The sequence below is a fragment of the Setaria viridis genome, chromosome 3, assembly GCF_005286985.2.
Source record: "Setaria viridis chromosome 3, Setaria_viridis_v4.0, whole genome shotgun sequence".
Classification (NCBI taxonomy): Eukaryota; Viridiplantae; Streptophyta; class Magnoliopsida; order Poales; family Poaceae; genus Setaria; species Setaria viridis.
The window spans coordinates 7,676,419-7,698,823 of NC_048265.2; the positions used below are offsets into that span (position 1 = coordinate 7,676,419).

Here is a 22,405-nt window from a genome sequence, read left to right on the forward strand (position 1 = left end):
TCTTGGAGTCGATGTAGCTCTTGTCGTACAGCTCCATCTTGGGTTGCGCTCTCTTCATTAGGTTGCAAAATAGCAAACCTCTTGGTGGTCATTATAGAGGGATCTTTACTCGCCGTCACGTGGAGGCAGGACACCCATCCGATTGGGAGAATCAGCACGTCGTTGCTGAAAGAGACAGTGGGTCCCGAAAGCTGGGACTGCTTGCTTGAGCGCCTCCTTTTCCAATACTCGCACATGATTGCACGTCGCACCAGGTACTTGATCTTGGCTGGCTCGTGTGCCCACTTGTTGGGGAAGATTTCATATGGCACCTCTAGTATGCTGGGGTAGGTGAACACCTTGTCGAGGAGAACGTCAGTGTCGAGTGACCAGTCCTCTTTTGGGACTGTGCTATGGGCCATACGTGAGGCGACTTGTTGGTGAAGTCATTGCACCTTGCGGTACCTCCTCCGGTAGTTGTGAAGAGGGTGAGGACTAGAGGCATGACGAGCGAAAGACATGTGTCTTTGCAAGTTGCTAGACACAGCCTCCAAAGCTTCTAGTAGCTCAACCTATGTGTGTTCCACGGTTGGGGCAGCCACTTATTTAGCGCATGATGCCGTAGGGGTGCGGATGATCGCGGCTCCCACACTCTTGTTTGTCACCTTGGCGCGCAGTCGTTGCGCAGCCTGGGCATCTCCCTTGAGATCAGCCACCCCAAACTTCTTTAGGAGAGCCCGTGCTTCAAGCATCAAGCTTCGACGCTCTCGCTTGGCCTTGGTGGTAGCTCACTTCTGAGCTTTCTTGGACTGCAGCTTTTGGAACTGCGTCAGGTCCTACGTTGAGTGGACGTAGGTCTTGTTGCCGTGCTTGAAGATGGCCACCGGGAACTAGCCGAAGTTGAGCAGGAGCGGAGCTTGAGTGTTGATGGCGATAGAGGGTCCTCCAACTTGGTTGGCTGTCATCGTAGCAGGAAGCTGCCCGAACTGAATCGCGGGCAGCGCTTGGGTCTTCGTGACCAGTCCTCCAGTTTGCTCGGGGATTGGCACTGGCACGTTCATCCCGAACTGGATCATGCGCACCTCCTGGGTCTTGACAGCTTTAGATGGTCTTCTTGTAAGAATATGGCCTCTTGTCAGGGCTGCTCCATGTCAAAGAACACCATGCAGCATGTTGTATTGATTGGAGAATGGCGAAGATGAATCTGACGACCACAGTGCAGCGGAGATGGAAGGAGAACCATGTCTCACCGGGCGTGCCAATTTATTTGAGGAGAAAAATCACAGGAAGATTTTTCTGCCCTTTGGAATAGTGCGGGCGTGCCAGTGTACTAAGTACACAAAGAAAGATAGGAACAGATACTTTATAAACACAAGTCCCTATGCGCTCCATAGCCTGCTGACAGCGATCTTGTCTTGGGTGATGTGGTCTTCTGGTTCCTAGAGCCTCAGAAAGCTCCTAGTTAATCACCTGCGCAAGTCTCGCTTGCTGGAGCACCTCTGATTCCGCTGCCGTTGTCGTTGTCTTCGGTCTTCGCTTCACGTTCTCCATGCATGTGTGGTGTTGATGTGAGTGTGGCATCGGCGTCATCCATGGCCTCGTCGGTCCATGAGCTAGTGTACAGTAGCTGGGACATCAGCTCCCCCCGCCCGTGTCATCCGTCCACGTCGGCATCGTACGTCGCGTTGTAGTCGTAGTAGTGGTGGGTTGGGTATTCACGGTCGTGTCGTTGAAGCCGAGTAGACATCCTGGCAGAGTTGGTCATCGAGGTCACAATGATCTTCAGGCGATGTCCAGGCGGAGCCGCAAGAAACTATGAAGATGGTCATCTTCCTTCCTTGCCTTCTGATTGGCTCATTGGTGCAGATGCATGCACACACACACATACATGGTTGCATGCCCCAATGAGACATGTCTTCTTGCTTGCATCTCGGTGAACGTCAGTCCTCGTGGCTGCGCATATGAGCACCTTCGGATGTCGGTACGGCGTCGTCTTCGTCTTCCGCGGCATCTTCGTCATCTCCGGGGCACATGGTATGGTGTTGTCTTCTGGCGCCGCCTCTTGCGTCCGGCAACCTTGTATCGCCATGGCCCGGCTCTGTCAGCTTTCGACCATGTGCTGCGTCGCTATCAGCTGTGGATGTCACATCTTCATCTCCAGGATCTGGCTTCTCACATTCCTCCACTGCTCCCCCGGTGCGGCTGGCGTCAGGATGAGCGAGCGGCGGGACAAGCGGACAACCTCACCGTGTGTATGCATCTAATCTGTAACAAAGACAGAGATGGAACCCGGGATCAACCTTCACCGCCGAAGATGAAGAAAGGAGCCATGGCTGAAATGAACCGGGTTTTCGTATCCGGAAAACCCGACTCTGTGTATCCTAGTGATAGTCCCTGGATTAGTAGCTATCATATACAGAACTCATCTTAGCATAATATCACATCCATACCACGAAATAGTACATATTTAATTATTACATCCCATAGTATGAGGGTACGATCTGATACAAGCCCCGAGGGCTAAACAACATGAAGAAAAACTACGCAGCAGAATCTAGCTTCTGGCAACGCCTCCATCTTCACGATCTCCTCCACAGGCTTCCTTGAGCGTAGTACTCAGCCCTCAATCATACCATCCATCAAAGTTGTTGTCAAAGTCGGACTCATAACCTGCAAACTCACGAGCTGTCCCTAAGGAACGGGACAGGTCCACGTCACCATCCATATGCAAGCTTTAAGTAGCCTGTTGCTAAGGGTCAAAAAGTAGTCAAGGAGTAGGCTCGGGTTTCCTATGCAGCAACAAGCTTAAAGATAAACTCCATATCCCTCATCCCCATTCTCTCAACTCATCGGGCCCACCTACCTCGATAGGGTCCCTATCACCAACATCCTATCTCCAACTAGGTTCGAGGCGAATACTCCCTCTCTTCGCCTCTCAACAACAACAGCCGGATCCACGAGGCAGAAGGAGCTACTTCTCCTCTCCCTGACTTCAGTTGCGGCTCACATCACACTCATGTAGCTAAAAGGAAAGGTAGAGAATCCCAAAAAAAATGGAGAGTCATCACGACACAGGGTTGTCCATGACCGAGGACGTGGCTATACATATAGTTTTTAACTCTGCAGAGTATGTAATCCCTGGACCCATCTTGGGGTGAGTGCAGCCGATAGTTAGTCGACTGAACCATACCCTACCGAGCGAAGAACCTAGGAGTTATGATAGGTCCCTCGCAGTGGAACACCCCGGTATTATGAAGCTCTCCCACCGGGGCCAGTCGGGGGCCATAGCTAATTGGGGGAGGCCATAGGTCCACACCTCTCCCCCCTAACACTGTAACTCTTAATCTACAACAAGTATGGTACGCACTTGCTAGTCTCGACCCGAGCCTAAACCCACAATTCGGCGAGTGGTGTGCACGTTTAACATATTCCCATGAATCATGGCGACCTACTCGGTTTCAGACCGGGGCGAGCTCCTATTCTCCCACAAAAGCGTCTCACCGCAGCGGACGCAAGATCACCCATAACAGGTACCACCTCCAACTCCTATGCTCCTTGACCATGTACTCGCAACAAGTACCAAACAGGGAACATCCGAGAACGAACCCCAAGCCCCCAATCCAACGATTGGGTTGTGTAAAGCTCACCCCCATCAAATATTCCAAAAACTCCTTCTCCTACCAGTTTTATCCCCACTCACGCCAAGAATCCTAGTCACAATATCCCGCACGCATGCAAGCATCGCACATAGAGTATATAAGCAGCATGGTAATAGGATACACAATGAATCAAGGCAAGAAAATAGGCTATGCAGGGTTCATCATCATAATGCGAAGTAATAAAGCGTTAGCATACTAGTAGCAATGCCTAATAGGTGTTCAGATCGAATGGGCGTGAACCTGAATGGTCTTCCTCCTTGTAGTGGTCCTCGTACAGCTCCGGATCCTGGCTCATCTCCGTGTCTTCAACATTTCCTAATTACGCAATTAATATAAATACTGAGGTCCTATTTGCAAAGAAGAACCAAAATAGATCCAAATAATACCCAAACAAGAACAAGAGCTATCCTATCGTGTTCTTCATGATTTTAGAAAAATTGTGAAATTGGTTTCATAATTTTTGGAGTTAATAGTTATGCATTTTTGAAGTTTTAAAACAATTTTTAGGATTTTAAATAGTTCTCGAAAATAAGAAAATCAGGGGTGTGACACATGGCATCACCAGGGCATGCCACGCATCTTACTGACATCATCAGTGGGCCCTGATGACATCAGCGTTGACCCGATCAAGGGGTTAACGGTCGGTAGGCCCCCCACGTGCTGACGTGGCACCGGCTAACTACAGGGTATCTAAGGGTAACGTTAGGCCGCCTATAGGTCAGCTGCTAGTCCTATGTGGCAGCTATAGTTAGCTATAGCGCCGGCTGCGTCAGCGCTTTCGTGGCAGCTATAGGCTGGCTTTAGGTGGCTACAAGCCGGCTATAGGCTGATGTGGCGCGACAGGTGGCGGTCTACATGGCTACCTCCTCTCCGGTCGTTCCTCAGGATCTTCTACGAATTGTGTGGCATCTTCTCTGTGTGGACCGCCTGCGGCTGAAACCTATTGGCTGGCTTCTTACGCTCGCAAGGTGTTTGGCACTAAGCCTGTACGGCTGTTCGCGGCGACGCTCGGCCGGCGATGGCCCCTCCGGCGAGGAAATGGTGGTGGGGCTCGGCTACGTCCTCCCTACGGCCTAAAGGCCTGACCTTTTGGCCCTAACAAGGTTGCACGCGAGCTCGCGGGCCCAAGATTTAGACTTGGCCGCGGCGGCGGCGGCGGTAACCGGCGGTGGACGGCGACGGCCACCTGCATCCCGCGGCTCAAAGGCTGGGTTCTCAGCACGAACGAGCAAAAGCGGGAAGGCGCGCGGGCGCAGGATCGTGTCTCGGCCGCGGCGTGGCGTACGCGTCCGCGGGCGACGTCGCGCGCACGTGCGCGGTGACCACGCCCGCGGCACGCGGCATTCCCCGGTGGCAGCGGCGTCCTACGGCCTCCTACGACCTCGGTGAGGACACAACTCAGACGAGATGAAGCAATGGCGCAAGGGGCGGTGGTGCAGCTTACCAGTGGCGTGGAAGGAAGACGACGTGGCATGGCGGCGACGTCGTGGCGGGGTCCTGGGCGCGGCGCTCCCCCTCCAGTTCGCGGCGGCCTTCTCCTCATGGCTCCCCCCCTCCTTCTCCTTCCCTGGAGCTTTCTCCCTCTCTCTCCCTCCCCGGTTCCAGCTAAGGATAGGGGGAAACCCCAAAGCAACGGCTAGGTTAGGGACAGTCGGGAATGGGGGATTTATAGCCCTGGGGCTAGGGTTTGGCGCGGCTTGGACGGCGAGGATGGAGCGTGGCAGCGTGGAGGAGATCCGAGCGTGGCAGCACAAAAGCTCCCGTGGCCGGTAGCGGAGGTGGAGAACAGGGGCGGACGCTGTCGGGCGTTACGCGTCGCGTGTGTGCGGAGCAAGCGAAGAAGAACAGGTTCGGGGCTGTCAAGTGGGGCCTGCAGGTCAGCGGCAGCAGCGAGCGGATGGGGCAGGCCAGCGAAGCAGGCTGGTTTGGCGCGAGGCGGCCCAGGTGGCCTGGTGGGGTCATGTGGGGTAGGCTGGTGCCTTGGGCCGTGGCAGGGCCTGTGCGGAGCGGGGCAGTGCAGGCCAGTGGGGTGCGAGGCAAGTTGGGCCAGGGGTTTGGTTCCGGCTCATGGTAGGTTAAGTTAGTTTAAGTTCAAATTTGAATTCCAAATTCAAATTTGAACCCACCCAATTTAAAATCCAAATAAAATCCAATTAAACCCCAAATGGCACACTAGCATTTATCCAACCCCTAATTTTCAAGTTAATTCAAATTATTCTTAAGATTTAGGTGAGATCAAAGAAGACACTCTTATTATTGTGGAAAAATTCACACCATTACAATAAAAATTTTAGAATTCAATTTTTCACTCAATACAATGTCGCATAAAAATATGGGATGTTACAATGGCCTTCTCCCGCCTTGCTTGACGTGCTCATCGGCTTCGTGTCGACTTCGGCGTTGTTGTCGGCCTTCCTGCGATGGTGGATGAAGGAGTTTGTCGATGACGGTCACGGAGGCGTCGGCTGGTTGATGCAAGCCCCAGTCTTGTGGGCGTTCGATGGATGAAGGGGCTGCAGCTCCTTGTTCCTCTCCTGGCGGCACCTCCGGTGGATGGAAAAAGATTTCCTTTTTCTTACCTGAAGGAGCAGGCCTGGTCGATGGATAAAAAAGAAAGATCCCCTGGCGTGAAGGGGCAGGGCTTTATATAGGTAGGACTAGGGCAGGTAACTGCCTCCGGACTCCACCAGGGTGCCGCCAGGAGTTTGTTTGACGCAGCGAAACATCTGCAAGTCAGTTTCATTTGCTTACCATCCAAGTTGATCGTACGCGTATACGTGTAGCTGCTTGTATTTCTCCCGACCGTTTGTGGCACGGGCTTTCCAGACTCGTCTATCTGGGCTGTACCAATCGTCTCGTAGGCCCGGCTCGAGTCTCAATTGTGTACGTAAACGCTTAGGATAATACTGTAGCAATTGTACTAGTTCCATGTGCATACATGAAACTAACGGATACAAAGCTTGCTCTCTTTGTTTCTTATCTTATCGCCTGGACTTTGTACAAAATCTCATCAAACAAGGGGGAATGTAAAATATTTAGAATATCTAAGTTGGAGTTGTTGAAGGTGTATATCTTGTAGTTCTTATTTTGATGTCTAACTTGCGTGTAGATAAACGCGTAGTAACAAACTCAATATCTGTAACCTGGCTGGTTGATAGCTACATATAAATACATGACATAACCTGGTTGATTGATAGCTACATATAAATACATGACACGATCAAGGGTGACAACGCTTGCACAATTTGTACAACGCGAGGGTCGCCACCGGCAAAAGCGGATGGCAGGAAAAGCTTGCCGCCGCCTTCAAGCGTTGCTGCCCTCCCACTCTTCACACAGATCCCGTCACCAGAATTGAACAGCGCCGAAGAAAGGGATCCGGACTTCCAGAGGGGAGATGGATATGAGATCGACTTGGGCTGGCAGGGGCTGGGCTTGGAAATAATTAGGCAAATATATAATTAATTGATGGGCTGCTTTGAGATTCGTGCAATTTTCTAAAAAGCTGTACTGTAGCAGATCTCGAAAGTGAGAACCCAAAGAAACAAAATAGGGAAGGGGAAACAGCCAGCATCCTTCAGGGAAGAAGAGCCAATAAGTGAGAAATTTGTATTTTTGACACTCCAAACACGTAGCTTCACATATTTGACACTTTAAAGATTGGTTTCGCAAATTTAACACCCACAACATTAATACATTGATTTACTTGACTTATAAAAGAAAGATTTTATTTCCTCCTTTTCCATTTGCTGGATTGTGAAAGGACTAAATTAGTCCTTGCTGTACCTTCGACCGTGCAGTAAAATTGCTAGCAGAACTAAGCAAGGTATGATTATTGCGCAGGCCCCGCCCCACCATCACCGGCACCTCCACCCTCGCCGTGATTCTCCGCTGCGGCAAGCTCTGTCGCCTCCACCTTGGTTTCTGGGAGTTTCCGAACACCACCAACCTTGCTTGGGTACATGGATACAAGAGTCCACCAGCTCTGATTTGGGGACAACGACAAAGGTCTTGTTTGTTAAGAGGTGGATATAAACAAGAATCCGCCAAACGCTTTACTTATTTCCACCGATTCTCGTTTATGTGGTAAGCTGCTTCAGAGATTTGAACTATAAGAAGCGAAAAATGAGAAGTGAGAAAATCTTCGCTTAGGGCCAAAGTCAACAAGGTGGCGTTTAATGATATGATGTTCCTGTGTATGATGATCACGAGACTGCGTGTGTTCTTTTTTTAGATAGAGTTCCGAGACTTCATGTTCTTTGTATCTGATGATATATGATTTATGGTTTGCATTGCACTGCACCTGCAGGCTGGCACGAATGCAAGCCCAATGTGCAGGGTCTTCAGAATCGAAACCTTAGCAATAAAGGTTCTTTGCAGAAGTCCAGATGCTGCCCAGTTTGCTCACATGCTTTCCCAGAACCAAGGTTCTACTTGATCAAGAATGGGCGCGCAGTGGCCTTGACGATCGGTGGCGCGCAGCGGATGCGGATGGCGAGCGGGCAGTTGATCGATCGGTGGCGCGTAGCGGATGCGGACAGCGAGCGGGCAGTCCGGGGAGATGCGGAGCGCGAAGTTGGTGCGGACTTCGTTGCCGCGGAGGAGGCAGGTGGCCTCGTCGTAGGCCTTGGTGGCGGCCTCGGCGGTCTCGCGACGATCCGAGCGAGGCAATCGGACAGCAATTGATTTGATCAAAGGGGTAGTAGAGTCCTTTCACAATCCAGTAAATGGAACAGAATGAAATAAAATTATTAAAGAGGTATAATATCAAGTAAATCAATGTGTCAATATTGTGGGTGTCAAATTTACGAAACTAATCGTTGGAGTGTTAAATATGTGAAGCTACGTGTTTGAGTGTCAAAAATACAAATTTCTCTAAGGGAACACGGGGAAGCTGAAAGAGAGGAGCCCCGCGGCCGGCAGTGTTCTTACATAAACCCTACCATCATGGAAAAGAATAGCTACGAATTGGACGAGGGGAGCACAAAGGCGTGGAATCACAAGTAGGGGGAGGGGAACTTGGGCAGACGCCCGAGCTGCGTGAGACGGTGGGAAGGAGAGGAGCACGTGGACGACGACTGTGCGGAGAAAGTTTTTTTTTTTTTTTTTTTTTTTTACGCGAGGAGCGCCGCACGCTGCCGATGTCTTGCGGGGTAGTTCGAGGAGTTCGAGAAGCTTCTAGCTAGCACCGAGCCGCGTATGTGCTCACAACCGACAGGAGGCAAAGAGTAAGAAAGAGCCACACGATGAGAATCCAACAGACCACGTGAATTTTGCTAATAACGTGGAAGGCCGCCGAGGGCGCCGCGGTGAGCAGCTTCCGACACAGCCAATTGGTTGATAAATAGTTTGAGGGAACAGCTGCGAATGATTTTGACCTGAATCCTACCTAGTACTACAAGTTAAGCATATTTCTAGGCGTTTGATTTGGAACTATGCTAATCTAAAAGTGCCATTCTAACTTCTAAGGGCTATTTGGGCCATCCTGGCCGCGTGCTATTTTAAGCCTGAACTCAAAGTACCTTTTACGCTTGTGTATGAAATGAGATCAATTCCTGATGCCGCCCATGTTTAGTTAAGTAATGTGTTGAGGTAACGAGGATCATGACCATTTCAATAGCATGGGCAAACCGATCTGCACCGTCACAGCCATGAGATATAATACAAGCAAAAGTTGATCAGACTTTCAGCGAAAGCAACTCACCATATCACGTCCCATCTTCAGCTCTATAGCCATATGGTTACATGCGTCAAACAAAACAAAGGCACAGTGGCACGCCCATAGTGTCGAATAACTTAATTAAAACAAACAGGCCCTGTTTTCTTCATCGATTGTAACCATAAGACATGTGGTGAACTTGCTCACATCCATTCATGTTCCTGGGACACACGGTCCATGAGATACCTTAATTTCCCAAAAAGAACAGAAGCTACATGCAATCAACAAAAGAAACATCTTCAGCTGATATGGCATTTAATATTGTGGCACTTTGCCTGACGATAGGACTGCGTCCATCACCAACAATTGGAGATAGAAACATACAATTTTAGAATCCAGTTTATCTCAGTCTAGAATTAAAATGAACTAAAAAAATCCAGTTGCACATATTTATACTATATCAGCAAGAATATCAGTACAATCTCAAAAGGAAAATAAAAGATAATTGGAGCAGACACATTTTGCAGTTGAATATAGATGATAATAGAAGCAACTTCATGTAACTGAACCTCATCCTGCAACTGCAATGCTAATCGACTGGTCTGGATGTTTTATAAGCATGCTCAAACATGTAACCTTGGAGATTGGAAGTATTTTTGGGTGAGTGGGTTGGGTTGGGGACCAGGGGGTTTTAACTTACATCTTCACCATAGCTAGAGATTGTCTGAACTCACTGGGACTTCGTTGCTGCTGGTTCAACCTCCCTTGCGTCTTATTGGGACTTCGTTGCTGCTTGTTTGGCCTCCCTTGCATCTTGTTGGGACTTCGCTGCTGCTTGTTCAGCCTCCCTTGCGTCTTGTTTAGCCTTCCTTGCTGTTAGTTCCTTAAACCTCTGATTTCACCCAAAATGCTAGAAGTTACAAAACATTTTCCAAATAGAAAAGGAAGAAAATTTGTAGCTGAGTGGGAAATTAGGGAGACAGCCAGTGACAAATTGTGAAGACAGTGAGGATTGAGCTTTTAGCAGCTTCTCAAATAGCAAATACAGAAAGTAATCACTAATTCGAAATTGAACAAATCTTTCGCATACACATGCTTGAATGTTTGAATGAAGAAAAGGGCATTCGTGTTCACGTTAGCAGTGACCAGCAGGACTAAGATCAAGAAAAGGGCATTATTGATCAGTGCTCCTATGGTACAGTTGCTACTTAGCTACCACTTCAATAGCCACTTCAGGGATGTCCAATTCAGTGACTATCAATCATTGGAAATTAAAAGACTACTTCACCAATACTAAACCAGAATCATGGGAATTACAAGATCTAATTACCAGCACCCTAAACATGCCATAGAAAATAAAACTGATTGTGGCTAGCAGTGCACATTTCTGTTTAAGGAACAACGATACTTGTACGGATAATTAGGGATATATACCTGCTTCACAGCCTCGGTGCACTGCACCTCCTCATCATGTGCATCCACGATTCCTGGAACGCCATCCACCCTACCCTCAGCATACGCCTTGCTCAGTCTACGAAAGTAGGACTCCGAGGGAAAGTCACCCTGACGGCTGCGCAGACTATAGAGCTCTTCCTCTGTCCAGTCTCCAAGATTGTTAGGTGCATGGTGGGGACCATTTGGGAATGCTGCATTAACCTTGTCAGAAGCGATGGCATTCTTCTTAAATATTTCATACCTCCTAACCTTCTCTTCCTCACTCTGATAAGTTTTGTCATACTCCTTCATCCAGTCCTCAAATCTTTCCTTCATCGCTTCGTCGTCCACCCTCATGCTCTCCTGCTCCCTGATCTTCACGTTATCCTGATTTATGGCCTCATCATCATCAACCGTATATCTTCTCCGAAGCATCTTATCCAGCACCTCTGGATCAGTCACCTCAGGATTACTTCTTCTCCAGTTCATGTAATCAATGTACTCAAGCCAGGCGAACTTGCCGTCTTCATCCATGAACTTTGCCCTGATGGTTTCATCAAGGATAATGTCCCCTTTCCTGTCGGGCACCTCTGGAGCCAGGAACAGGTACGTGGTGTTTCATGACTAGGTCATATGAAATAGATCAAACAACGAGGAATCTAAATGCAAGTTCAATTCATACCTGATTCATCTTTCTTGAAGTACAGAATTCCGACCAACGTAGCCAAACCACCGGCAACTAATCCACCAATAGCCCCACTGCTAGCCTCGAGATCTCTCTGTATCGGGAGGAGAAACATGAGCCACTGCGATTGAAGAAGAAATTTTCGATCTGAGATCAGGGAGATACGGTGACTCACCAAGGTGTGGAGAGAGCGTGCTAAGCTCCCCGACACCGACCTTAGGGTCTCCCCCTGCGCCTGCTCGCGGCAGATCCCGCGCGGCGATAACCTCCTGATGAGGAGGTAACCGAGGGACCGGAGGGACATGATCTCCCACTTCCTTCGCCGCCCGCGCCTCCACCTTCGCCGAGCCGCCTGCCGCTTCGCCGCGATTGTAGGGTTTGAGGACGGGACTTCTTTTAAAAAAAATTTGATGAAGGAACGGACGGGACCTATGCAGACCCTATATGACAGGAGGCACAGCAGATCATACAGATGCTTGATGGACATGGACTCACCGGTTTGTAGAATGATGCAGCGGTGCAGCCCCTGGGCGAACGCCGGACGGCAACGGGCAACTAGCAGCGGCGGCGCTACTGCGTCCGCATTGCCGGCGTTGGCCTCGCCTCAGTGCATAGATGCCAATTGATGGAATGTGAGGCGTCTCAGATTCTCTTGATGGACCTGACGTGGAAAACGAAAGACAATTTGCTTGCTTAGTGGGCTAATGAAGTAATGATGACAGCTTTGGGCGGCCCTCGAATTCTGGCGGCCCGGCGCTGTCGCGCCGTTTGCTCCGCGTGATGTACGGCGCTGGACCTATGTTGTCGCTCAGGAAGCTAGATAGATATAAAGCCCATCAGACCCAAATACTAAGAGCCCGCACCATCTATCCGGTCCAGTCGCTGTTCGCTTGACTTTTTGAGTGTTTTCTGACTTCAGCCCACGACTGCTTTGCCCACAAACAGCAGCAAAGCAGCAGGCTAGCAAAGTCAGCAGCCAACACGCGAATGTGAACTGCATATAGGCCTGGTTTGGTTCCATTTGCTTATTTTTAAGCAAGTGTCACATCAATGTTTAGATACTAATTAGGAGTATTAAACGTAGACTATTTACAAAATCCATTACATAAGTGGAGGCTAAACGGCGAGACGAATCTATTAAGCCTAATTAGTCCATGATTTGACAATGTGTTGCTACAGTAAACATTTGCTAATGATGGATTAATTAGGCTTAATAGGTTCGTCTCGCTGTTTAGCCTCCACTTATGTAATGGGTTTTATAAATAGCCTACGTTTAATACTCCTAATTAGTATCTAAATATTGATGTGACACTTGCTTAAAAATAAGCAAAGGAACCAAACGCCCCCATAGACGAATTGCGTGTAGCAACAACAGAGGAGCTGGTGGGTATGTTTTTCTTTCCACATATGCGAATGTTATTGCTAAAAAGTTTATGACACGGTATATTTGAAATATCACATTAATATAGTCAATATTTTGAAATACTATATTCAACATTTGTTGAAATTTAGTTCAACAAATCCAATGAACTAGTTCAACATTTTATGTTAAATGTTGAAACCGTATATAAAAAGTGTTGAACTAGTTTGTTGGAAATGTTGATTTTTTTAAAAAGATGGAAGAATAAAATATATTCATATTGGATTTTATTTTGTTGCATAAATTCTAACTAACATCATGGTTCAAACTGATTTCAAAAATAATTTATAGTTTAAATGATAAGTGAATTCAAAGATCAAAGTCCAAGATAGAATTCCTCCGACCAACTCATCCCTGTGACCGGCCAACTTATTTATCTAACTAGCCACATGAGGACAGTTGTCCAGCAGCACCTAGCCGCTACTGCCTACTCCCGTGCCGACTTCAATCGTGTTCGTTAATTTCTATTCGCATGATCTCAGTCAGTGGAAGTCATCTATTAAAAAAAACTTCCGGAAGTCACGTAGGATTACCGATCGCAAGCTCAAAAACAGCCCAACAAATAGCATGTGCATCAGAAACGGCCCATCAACAAAGAGGCAATAGCCCACGTCGCGAACCTTTTTTTCGTTTTCCCTGTTGTGTGATATAATATGGGTGTGGTGGGTCCTCATGACAGGCGCAACCCAATAAAAATCCCATAATCTATCTCACCAAAATCGGGGTCAGTGTATCCCTCAAATCGGACCCACCTGTCATATATTCCTAAGGAGAGGATAGTCTATATTATAAAAATCGAAAACAATTGAAAACCTTTCTTACCAAAATCGGGGCCATAGTACCCTTCACATCGGACCCACCTGTCATATATTTGAAGGAGGATAGGGTGCAGACCCATAAAAATTGCAAGTTAGAGCCATCCCAATCCAATGACTAGGATTGTGTCCATAGAATTAAATGAGCTGCCATCTAAGATAAAAGATGATGTGGCAAGGGAGTAAATGAAAGAAAGAGAAGGAATCCAGGTCTTGCATGAGACCTAGTTTCTACACCATCCAAGACATAATGAGAGGGAAAAAATTCCGTGTAGGAGTCCTGTAAAGCTTAGCCTGTGCAACCCTGCCCCCCTCCCCCCGATGCTAGCCATATGTGTTGATGTTTAGACCCGGCAACCTACCGAGGAGGTGCCTGAGGTAGTGTTTTATGCGTGAGGCTTGCCGAGATTACGAACTCGAAAGTGAACTCGAACACACGATTCAGATAGGTTTGGGTAGATCGCGTAATATCCTATGTCCTGTGTGTTGATTGTGTTGTATTGATTGAACTTGTTTGCAGGGGGTCCCTACCTCGCCTTATATTGCCAAGGCAGGGTTACAGGTCGATTGTTTACAAGAATACTAGTCGGATTTGACTCGTGAGTCCTACTCTGATTGCTATGAGTAGTTCTTGTCCTCCATGTAGACCACGCCATCCTGCACCGTAGTCTCCATATCTGACACATCTCGATGTACAGCCCCATATCTAGGATTGTCTAAACTTTCCGATGGGCCATAGATGTATGGATGACAAGCCCCCGATTACTTTTTAGTCAAATGTAGCAGTCCCGAGTACTTTTTAGGCATCTCCGACTAGTTTGTGGTGCTCTTCGAGGACCCCGTCAGATTGAGCCTTCGAACGTACTCGAGTACTGCCATGTGGCTAGAATGTGCTCAAGCCTCATTTAACTTGGTCTTGAATCTTCAATCTTGAATTTTATATGGAAGTGCGATGAAAATCGCACTCCATATGGAGTAGCCCCCGAGCCTTAGGTTGAATCAAAGAATCAAGCTGAGGGTCAATCTTGCAATTTCACATCTCTTTTCTTTAAAACCCAAAGAAAAAACTTTTTAGCCGATGGGCATATGGCACACAGCCCTCAAGCCATTATACAACTAGTTTGGGTATAAGGATTAACCACTGGTCAACGTGACCGTTCTCCAACAGTAACCTTATCTCTTTATAAAAAAATTAGAAACTGTCAAGCAATAAGTGTGGGCGTTTAAAAATAGAATATTCTCGTTAATCTTGCCTCCGTTTTAACTGTGCCGCTGTTATAAATAATGGAGGAAATCATACCTTTCATTTCATGCGAGCCATCTGCTCTTTCAACTTCCACACTGTAGCCATAGCGTCGCTGCTTGCCCGATCCTTGAGCTCGAGCGCCACCGTCCCCCACCGCTTAGCCTCCGAGCGCATGCGCAAGAAGACCCTTGTGGCAACACGAATGGGAAAAAGGCGACATCCAGCAAGGTGACGGAGAGCAAGAAGAGGAAGGCAAATAAAAAGGAGATCCAGTTGCCGGCTCCAAAGTACGGCAAGATGGACCAGACAGCCCCGCCAAGTCAAGCTTGCACCTGGAAGAAATCCGTGCTGAAGGAGGCGGACATCCAGGCATTGGCTGATGCCAATCTTCTCCAAGATCAAGAATTCATCAATTGGAGGGCAGCCTGCGGCAACCCATGACCAATGGAGAACTAAACCCATAAGATAGTAATCTTCACGCACTTCATTGAGCGTGGTTTGGCTTTGCCTACGTCTGATTTCTTCCGCGGGTTGTTGGAGTACTATAAGTTGGAATTAGTTCATCTCAATCCTAACTCCATTATGCACATAGCTATTTTTGTGCATCTTTGCGAAACGTTCCTTGGAATCCAGCCACACTTATAGCTCTTCCGAAAGTTCTTCAAAGTCAAGCCCCAGCCCAGGATGGATCATACCAAAGTAGTCGGGGGGGGGGAGGGGGCAGGCATTCAATTGCGGGAGAAAGTCAAAGGCTTGTACTTGGATTACGAGCTAATTGACTCCCATTCTACATGGAAAGAGAAATGGTGTTATATTGGAATCATGAGCCCAGACTACCCAAGGTGACAGGCCACCGTCCAGTTTGGAACAACCGGTGGTTGGACGAGCCTACCCATGGAGATAGCCTTCAGTTACCCGAGCTTCTGGAGAAAATCGTCGTACTCAAGCAGCAGGGCTGACCGGAGTCGGGGTAGCCTTCAGTTTTATGAAGAGGTGAGTCCAACCCCTACAACTGCGCTGCACTTGGGGATATGACTACTCGGGCCCTAATGATCCATCCTGGATGACATCAGACAACTTATCTGTGGATGAAGTTATGGCGTGATTGAGGCGCCTGTTTAAGCACGTGAGCGTGATCCCGACTATTGTGCGGGAGTTCTACGCCGCGAACCCACCTAGTAGTGTAAGTACCGTGGCTGCAGCCCCCGAGTACTAATTTTTATACTTGTTTCTTCTCAGACTTATTTTCTTTTGCTGAAAGAAGTTCACTTGTTTTGCTCTGCTCCTCCTCCACCCGGATCGGATGGCTCTGACGCCGCTCCACGTGTACATACAACTGCGGATCTATAGAGGGTAGTCAAGGAGGAGGAGTTGGAAGGTTTCTCTTCCTTTAGCAGCCCTGACTTAGAGGCTGCCGAGGAGTTTGTGATCAAGGCCTGACCATCAAAGAAGAGGTGCATTGTCGCCGTCAAGCGTGTGGTGAAGAAGCCACTTACCGCCAATGACATCCCTCGTCCAGTAATCACACTTGAAGAAGGAAAAGATGCTGAGGATCAAGTACTCGTAAGTAGTTTCCTTACCGCCATGTATACTCAGTATGACATTGGAGGATTGCAGGTAGTCGAGGAGGATACAGAGGTGGAGAAGATGACTACGGAAGTTGTGCAGCAGGAGCTGCTAGTGATTAAGGAGGTCATTGAGCTTCATGATGATGAAGAGCCTCCTGTCGCTAGGGCCAACCCCATCAGAGCACAAACATCCTAGGAGGTGGAGACAATAGCTAAGGCTGGCATGGATCCAACTGCGATCCAACAAGTCGCGCTGAAGAAGCCGTCGCCCGCAGTCAAGCCCATGCACCTAGTGGGAGAGCCCTCTTTGAAAATAAAGAGGTCCACCAAGTAAGTACTAAAAAGTTATCCGAGTTCTGATTGTGTCTTGATATTGCCTTGCAGTGTGTCTTGACACTTACCTTTTCTAGGAAATCCCCCAGCGTGGACATTGGAGGCCCGAGCCCGAAGCCTGCAACCAATGGTAGCAGCTGCTCAGCCCAAAACCTCGTCCTGGTGCCTACAATTCCACCACCGGAAGAGCAGTATGCGCCAAAAGTAGCTCCATGTGTTGTATCCCTTGTTGCTACACTTATGCATGATGTTATTGCGTCACTGAATGTCGCTATAGTGCCAGCCCCCGAGCTACCGATAGCCGAGCCAATCGCAATGACTACTTCCGGCGTTGTGGCTACATTCATAGCCCCTGAGCCAGAGGTGGAGACCAAGACGGTGGAGGCGACTACCTCTAGAGTCGTGGCTACCCATGTAGCCCCTGAGCTAGAAGTAGAAACTAAAGTCGCTGGAGCCCTCCAAGTTTTGACGTCCATCATGCCTTCTGAGGCAAGTCCGTCAACTAGCCACGCATTGGTTACTCTTGGTGCGCTAATCGCCGAAGAGCACGGGGAACCTTGGGTAGCTGGGGGGTGAACCTGGAGGATATCCAGCTCTTCACTGACCCTCTGACCACCTTAGAGATAGAGGCCATAATTAAGGAGATGCACCATCGTGTAGGTGAATACAGAGTGGTAAGTTTCTCCTCTGCGTTTTGTCTTCAACTTGAAATCAGTACTCGTTCCTTGTATGAGTACTTGCTCTGTCTTGCATGATTTGATCAATCGCTCCCGCTGGAAGTCGGAAATGCTCCAAGGCTATGGAGACACTATAATGCGGGCTAAGGCGCTTGAACGCGTGCTGACCAAGGAGAGGTCGTACTCCTCCCAGCTACTCATGAAGTACGACGGCCAAGCCGCCGAGTACTGCAAGCTCGTCCAGCAAATCACGGAGGAAAAGGACTGCCTTCGGAAGCGCAACAAGATGTTGAAGCATCAGCTGAAAGGTAACTTGTCATCTCCCTCTGATCTTCGAGTACTAATTGGCACTTGATGATTCTAAATTGCTCCTTGTTTGTTATTGCAGACGTTTAGAAGGTCAAAGAAGATCTCCAAGGTCGAGTCACAGACTGGTAAAAGTTGTACTATAGAGTGACGAAGCAACACGACAAGTTCTCCGCTCTGTATGAGAATCTGGAGCACCGCCTGGAGAAGGAGCGGAAGATGCACATCGATGGAGAAGTCGATCTGGTGAATGCCATGATGACCCTCCGAGAGCGCGAGGATGAGCTAGAGGTGACCAAGCTTGCTTTGAAGGAGCTGATAGAAGCCGCTCAGCCCATCGCTGATATGGTGGAGCCCCTGACGGAAGGTGTGGAGCCCCACCCTCTAGCAAAGTACTCAAGGAAGTGCCTGCAAAGATAACCGGCTACGTTCAGAAGATGACAGAGTTCGTCTTGAAGCAGCTGTTGGCAATGGTGAAGTCATTCTACGTGCAAGCTAACTTGGCTCTAATTGCGGAGGGGATTGCACAAGGCTACTCTGATGAGCAGTTTCAACAGTACCTGCAAGAGGTGGCTCCTATTGCCAAGGAGGTAGCCGGTCAGATAGACCTTGAGTAGTTGTATGTAAAGAAGTAGATATCAGGATCAATGTAATATAAACATGATATGAATGAAATGTAAATTATTTTGAAGGCTTGTCGCAAATTTTATTGCTATCGACTTGTGTGTATTCTTTATTTTAGTGCCTCTCTTGAACTACCCTGATATTTGCTTGTACGGTAGTCGTGAGTGTCTGCGCACAAGGCTACTCTTGTGAGCCTCTTCAGATACACAGTGTAGAGTACTACTTCTAGGATGCGACACCTTTTTGTGGAGTGCAGGTACTCGGGTATCTGGGTAGTTGTGCTCTTTAGGCGAGTAAACTCTTCAGGACTTCATCACCTGGAGCCTATCTTTGCAACCTCTCTGGGTTGTTCGGATATTTGTGCTCCCGAAGATCTGAAACTACAGAGTTGTTATTACAAGCTGCGACTAGACAAACTTGTCTAGTTTAAGAGCTTGGGTAGTTATAAATAACTCCCAGATTACTGACAGCTTCTTTTTTTGAAAGCTATCGATGGACAGATTTGCCCAAGGAGCTGACTAGCTTACATTTTTTGTGTGCAGGCTTGTCTTTGCAAGTCACTGCTGGACAATTTCATCCAACGAGTTAAATAACTCAAAAATATGTGTGCAAACTTGTTATTACAAGCTCCATGTGGATAATTTTGTCCAATGAGTTGAATAACTCAAAATATCCTTTGCAGGCTTGTGACTACAAGTTGCGAGTTGGTCAATAGTGCCCGAGGGAGCTGAATAGCTCGGCGAACTTAGTTTTGCAAGTCGCAATCAGACAGAAATAGATAGTCATTTTACAACAAAAATAAATCTACTTTATTAAATTGTAATTATATAACTGAGGTCGATGGCCAATTTACATGAATATGTAAACTATGGGTAGAATCGATACAGGTGCTCGATGTTCCACGAGTTGTCAGTTTCTTCACTAGAGAGAGTTTGTAGCCTATATGACCCAGGTCTAGTGGCCTTGGAGACGATAAAAGGACCCACCCATGGCGAATTCAGCTTGTGCAACCCCTTGGTGTCTTGAATACGCTTGAGGACCATGTCACCTATGTTGAACGAGCGTTCTTTGACGTTGCGATCATGATAGCGGCAGATTCCTTCAAGATACTTTGCAGACTAAACGAGTGCTACACAACGAGCTTCTTCGAGGTTGTCTAAGTCTAGACACCTTGTTTATTCTGCTGTTCCATCCTCGTACTGCTCGACTACTGGGGATCTCCACATGACATTGGTAGGGAGGATGACTTCTGATCCGTAGACCATGAAGTAAGGTGAGTACCATGTAGGCTTGCATGGCTAGGTGCGAAGCCCCCAAAGTACATTGGGTAGCTCTTTGAGCCACTTGCCTCCTTTGGTGTTTCCAATGTCGTGTAGTCTTTTCTTGAGAGCCTCTAGTAACATCTCGTTGGCGCTCAACCTGGCCATTGCCCCACGGATGAGTGATAGAGACGTACCGGACATCGATCCCGTTGTTCTCACAGTACTCCTAGAACTCGTGATTGTTGAAAATTAAGCCCAGGTTTGTGATGATGTGATTTGGTAAGCTGTAGCGATGGACAATTTCATTGAGAAAATCGAGTACTCTGTCTGCCTTGGGGCAGGTTACCAGCTTCACCTCGATCCACTTGGTGAACTTGTCGATCGCCACGAGTACTCGGTTGAACCCTCCAGGCACTGTAGGTAGTGGGCCAATCATGTCTAGCCCCGAGCATGCGATAGGTCAAGAGGGTGGTATGGTGATCAGATGACAGTTGGGGATCAGTGTGTACGGGCGGTGGTTGTAGGGGGGCCAGATTGAAGACACATTTGAGTATGTGCAGCGGTGTGGGATCGAAACTGAGAAGGAGTATCCTAGATGATGGCTTTGGGGCCATGGTGAGTGTGTTCATGTAGGAAAGGATTGCGCCACACTAATCCATGGCTATGGATATACTCGAAGCCATAGCGAGGAATCTTTGATGAGAGCTGTGGCTAGGCAGCCTGTGGTAGTTCCTGTTGACCACTTCCCAGGGGAGAGTCAATATAAAGGTTGGCTAATTGAAATTGAAGAGTGGCCTCCTGCTAAAAACCTGAAAAAGCTCACTGCCATGCGGTTCTTGTTGTTGCTTATGCCACCGACAGCAAGGGTAGGAAGTTTTGAAAGATAAAAAACAGTCGTGGAAAAAAGTGGGGGGACAGAGGTTTCGCGTATCTCTAGCGAGGTGGTGCTAACAAAGATGGTGTTGGTGGGATAACTAGGTACAATGGAGTCTATCTAGGAAACGTATCTGGTGGAAACCATCTACCCTGTGCAACCTTGGAAACTATAAATCAAGGCCACAAGATGCTAATCCAATGGATAGGGTCAGAGGTAAATTATTTTGCAGTTAAGCCCCCCACCTGTCGGCCACTTTTCTGAATCCCCCTGAAGCCAGGCGTCCGTTTCCCCCTGTCCTTCTGCCCTTCCATTACGAGTCTGTGTCCCGTCGCCACCACACCCATGCGCCCCTAGCGATTCGCTCGGCGCCAATGTCCCACTGTCACCCGTGGCCCTCCGCCGCCCGTGCTCCGCCACTACCACCGCAGTCTGCACTCCGCAACCGTATTGTAGTTGTAGCAGTAGCACGCATGCCACGCACGGACCAGACATCCAACGATGGCCACAGTGGCGATGACCACCATGGCGGCGTGGACCAGGGAGGAGGACAAGGCTTTCGAGAACGCAGTCGCGGCTACCGTGGCGCCTCCCGCCAACAGGCCGCCCAACGAGGGCTGGTTCACGGCGCTCGCAGCGAGCGTGCCGGCGCGAATGGTGGAGGAGGTGTGGCAACACTACGAGGCGCTTGTGGAGGATGTGGCCGCCATTGAGGTCGACCGCGTCCCGCACCCGTGCTACACCGGCGAGGAGCCATCTACTGTGACGCCCGACAGTGCCGGCGGTGCTTCATCCGTGCCCAAGGATGGCGGCGGAGCAGGAGGAGGCAGGCACCGGCGCGAGGAGCGGAAGAGCGACATTGGCGTGGGGAAGAGCTGCTCCAAGGTAGAGCAGGAGCGGTGCAAGGGCATCCCGTGGACGGAGGAACAGCACAGGTTCATCCCGAATCTCCTCCTGGAGTTCTTGATTTCAAAGCTTGTATCGTTCATGTCATCCATTGATTCCAATCATAATAAGCACACGCTGATGGTGGTGACGTTCTTGCGTTCATGGCCGTTAATCTGGTGATGGTGCCGTAGGTTGTTCTTGCTGGGTCTAGATAAGTTTGGTAAGGGCGACTGGCGAAGCATCTAGCGCATCTTCGTCATCTCGCAGACACCAACGCAGGTGGCGAGCCACGCGCAGAAGTACTTCATCCGCCTCAACTCCATGAATCATAACCGGCGCCGCTCCAGCATCCACGACATCACCAACATCACCACGGGGGAGGTCGCGGCGGCCGGCGCCCCGATCACCGGTGGGCCCGCCGTCGCGAGAACGATGTTGATGGGACCCGCGAGCATGAAGCACCACCACCCAAGCCCGCCGATGAGCATGTACGAGCACGTGCCCATGGGCCACCCCGTCGCTGGGCACATGGCGGCAGGCCACGGGCGGCGGCAGGACACTAGCGACTGGTGAATCGCTAGGGGCGCAAGGGTGTGGTGGCGGCGGCGGGACACGGACTCACGATGGAAGGGTAGAAGGGTAGGGGAAACAGACGCCTGACTTCAGGGAGGATTAAGAAGCGTGGCCGGCAGGTGGGGGGCTTAACTGTAAAATAATCGCACCTCTAACTCTATCCATCGGATTAGCATCTTGTGGCCTTGATTCATGTTTTCCAAAGTTACATGGGATAGATGGTTTCCACAAGATACATTCCCAACAAAGATGGTGTTGGTGGGATAACAAGGTACAATGGAGTCTATCCAGTGATAAATCGGGTTCGCTAGTATGTGAAAACAAAATATCCAGTATCAAGTAGCAGCAGTTTATCTGTCTGTATCTATCTGTCTATATTCGCATACTACTATGATTTGTAGTT

General features: G+C 48.9%; 1 protein-coding gene, 1 long non-coding RNA gene and 1 pseudogene across 5 annotated transcripts; 1 reads left to right on the forward strand and 2 right to left on the reverse strand.

The window, feature by feature from the left end:
- Window positions 1-2,406: 2,406 nt before the first annotated feature.
- On the reverse strand, window positions 2,407-5,455 carry LOC117847272 (uncharacterized). The gene is made up of 3 exons (XR_004638578.2): window positions 5,083-5,455; window positions 3,879-3,953; window positions 2,407-2,670 (listed from the first exon to the last, which is right to left on the reverse strand). It is a non-coding gene; the product is annotated as an uncharacterized lncRNA (long non-coding RNA).
- A 4,118-nt stretch (window positions 5,456-9,573) lies between these two features.
- Window positions 9,574-12,064, reverse strand: LOC117847701 (uncharacterized). Of its 4 annotated transcripts, none has more exons than XM_034728957.2 (5): window positions 11,912-12,064; window positions 11,592-11,809; window positions 11,414-11,510; window positions 10,732-11,321; window positions 9,574-10,189 (listed from the first exon to the last, which is right to left on the reverse strand). In XM_034728957.2, exons 2-5 carry the CDS (start codon window positions 11,718-11,720, stop codon window positions 10,070-10,072), a joined length of 936 nt encoding a protein of 311 aa, XP_034584848.1. In that variant the 5' UTR covers window positions 11,721-11,809; window positions 11,912-12,064; the 3' UTR covers window positions 9,574-10,069. The 4 variants fall into 4 exon arrangements, with proteins under 4 accessions (XP_034584848.1, XP_034584852.1, XP_034584850.1 ...); XM_034728961.2 differs by having other exon boundaries at window positions 11,592-11,768; window positions 11,912-12,060; XM_034728959.2 differs by having other exon boundaries at window positions 11,592-11,774; window positions 11,912-12,054.
- An 8,978-nt stretch (window positions 12,065-21,042) lies between these two features.
- LOC117848992 (transcription factor MYBS1-like) lies at window positions 21,043-22,358 on the forward strand (annotated as a pseudogene).
- The last annotated feature ends 47 nt before the right edge of the window (window positions 22,359-22,405 follow it).

Bases quoted from the DNA above. Each gene is read 5' to 3' on its own strand.
- LOC117847701 (XM_034728957.2), bottom strand. From the start codon at position 11,720: ATGTCCCTCCGGTCCCTCGGTTACCTCCTCATCAGGAGGTTATCGCCG. The intron at 11,322-11,413 runs GTATGAATTGAA...TCCTGGCTCCAG, and splicing joins CTTCAAGAAAGATGAATCAG to AGGTGCCCGACAGGAAAGGG. The intron at 10,190-10,731 runs GTATATATCCCT...GGGTGAAATCAG, and splicing joins GCACCGAGGCTGTGAAGCAG to AGGTTTAAGGAACTAACAGC.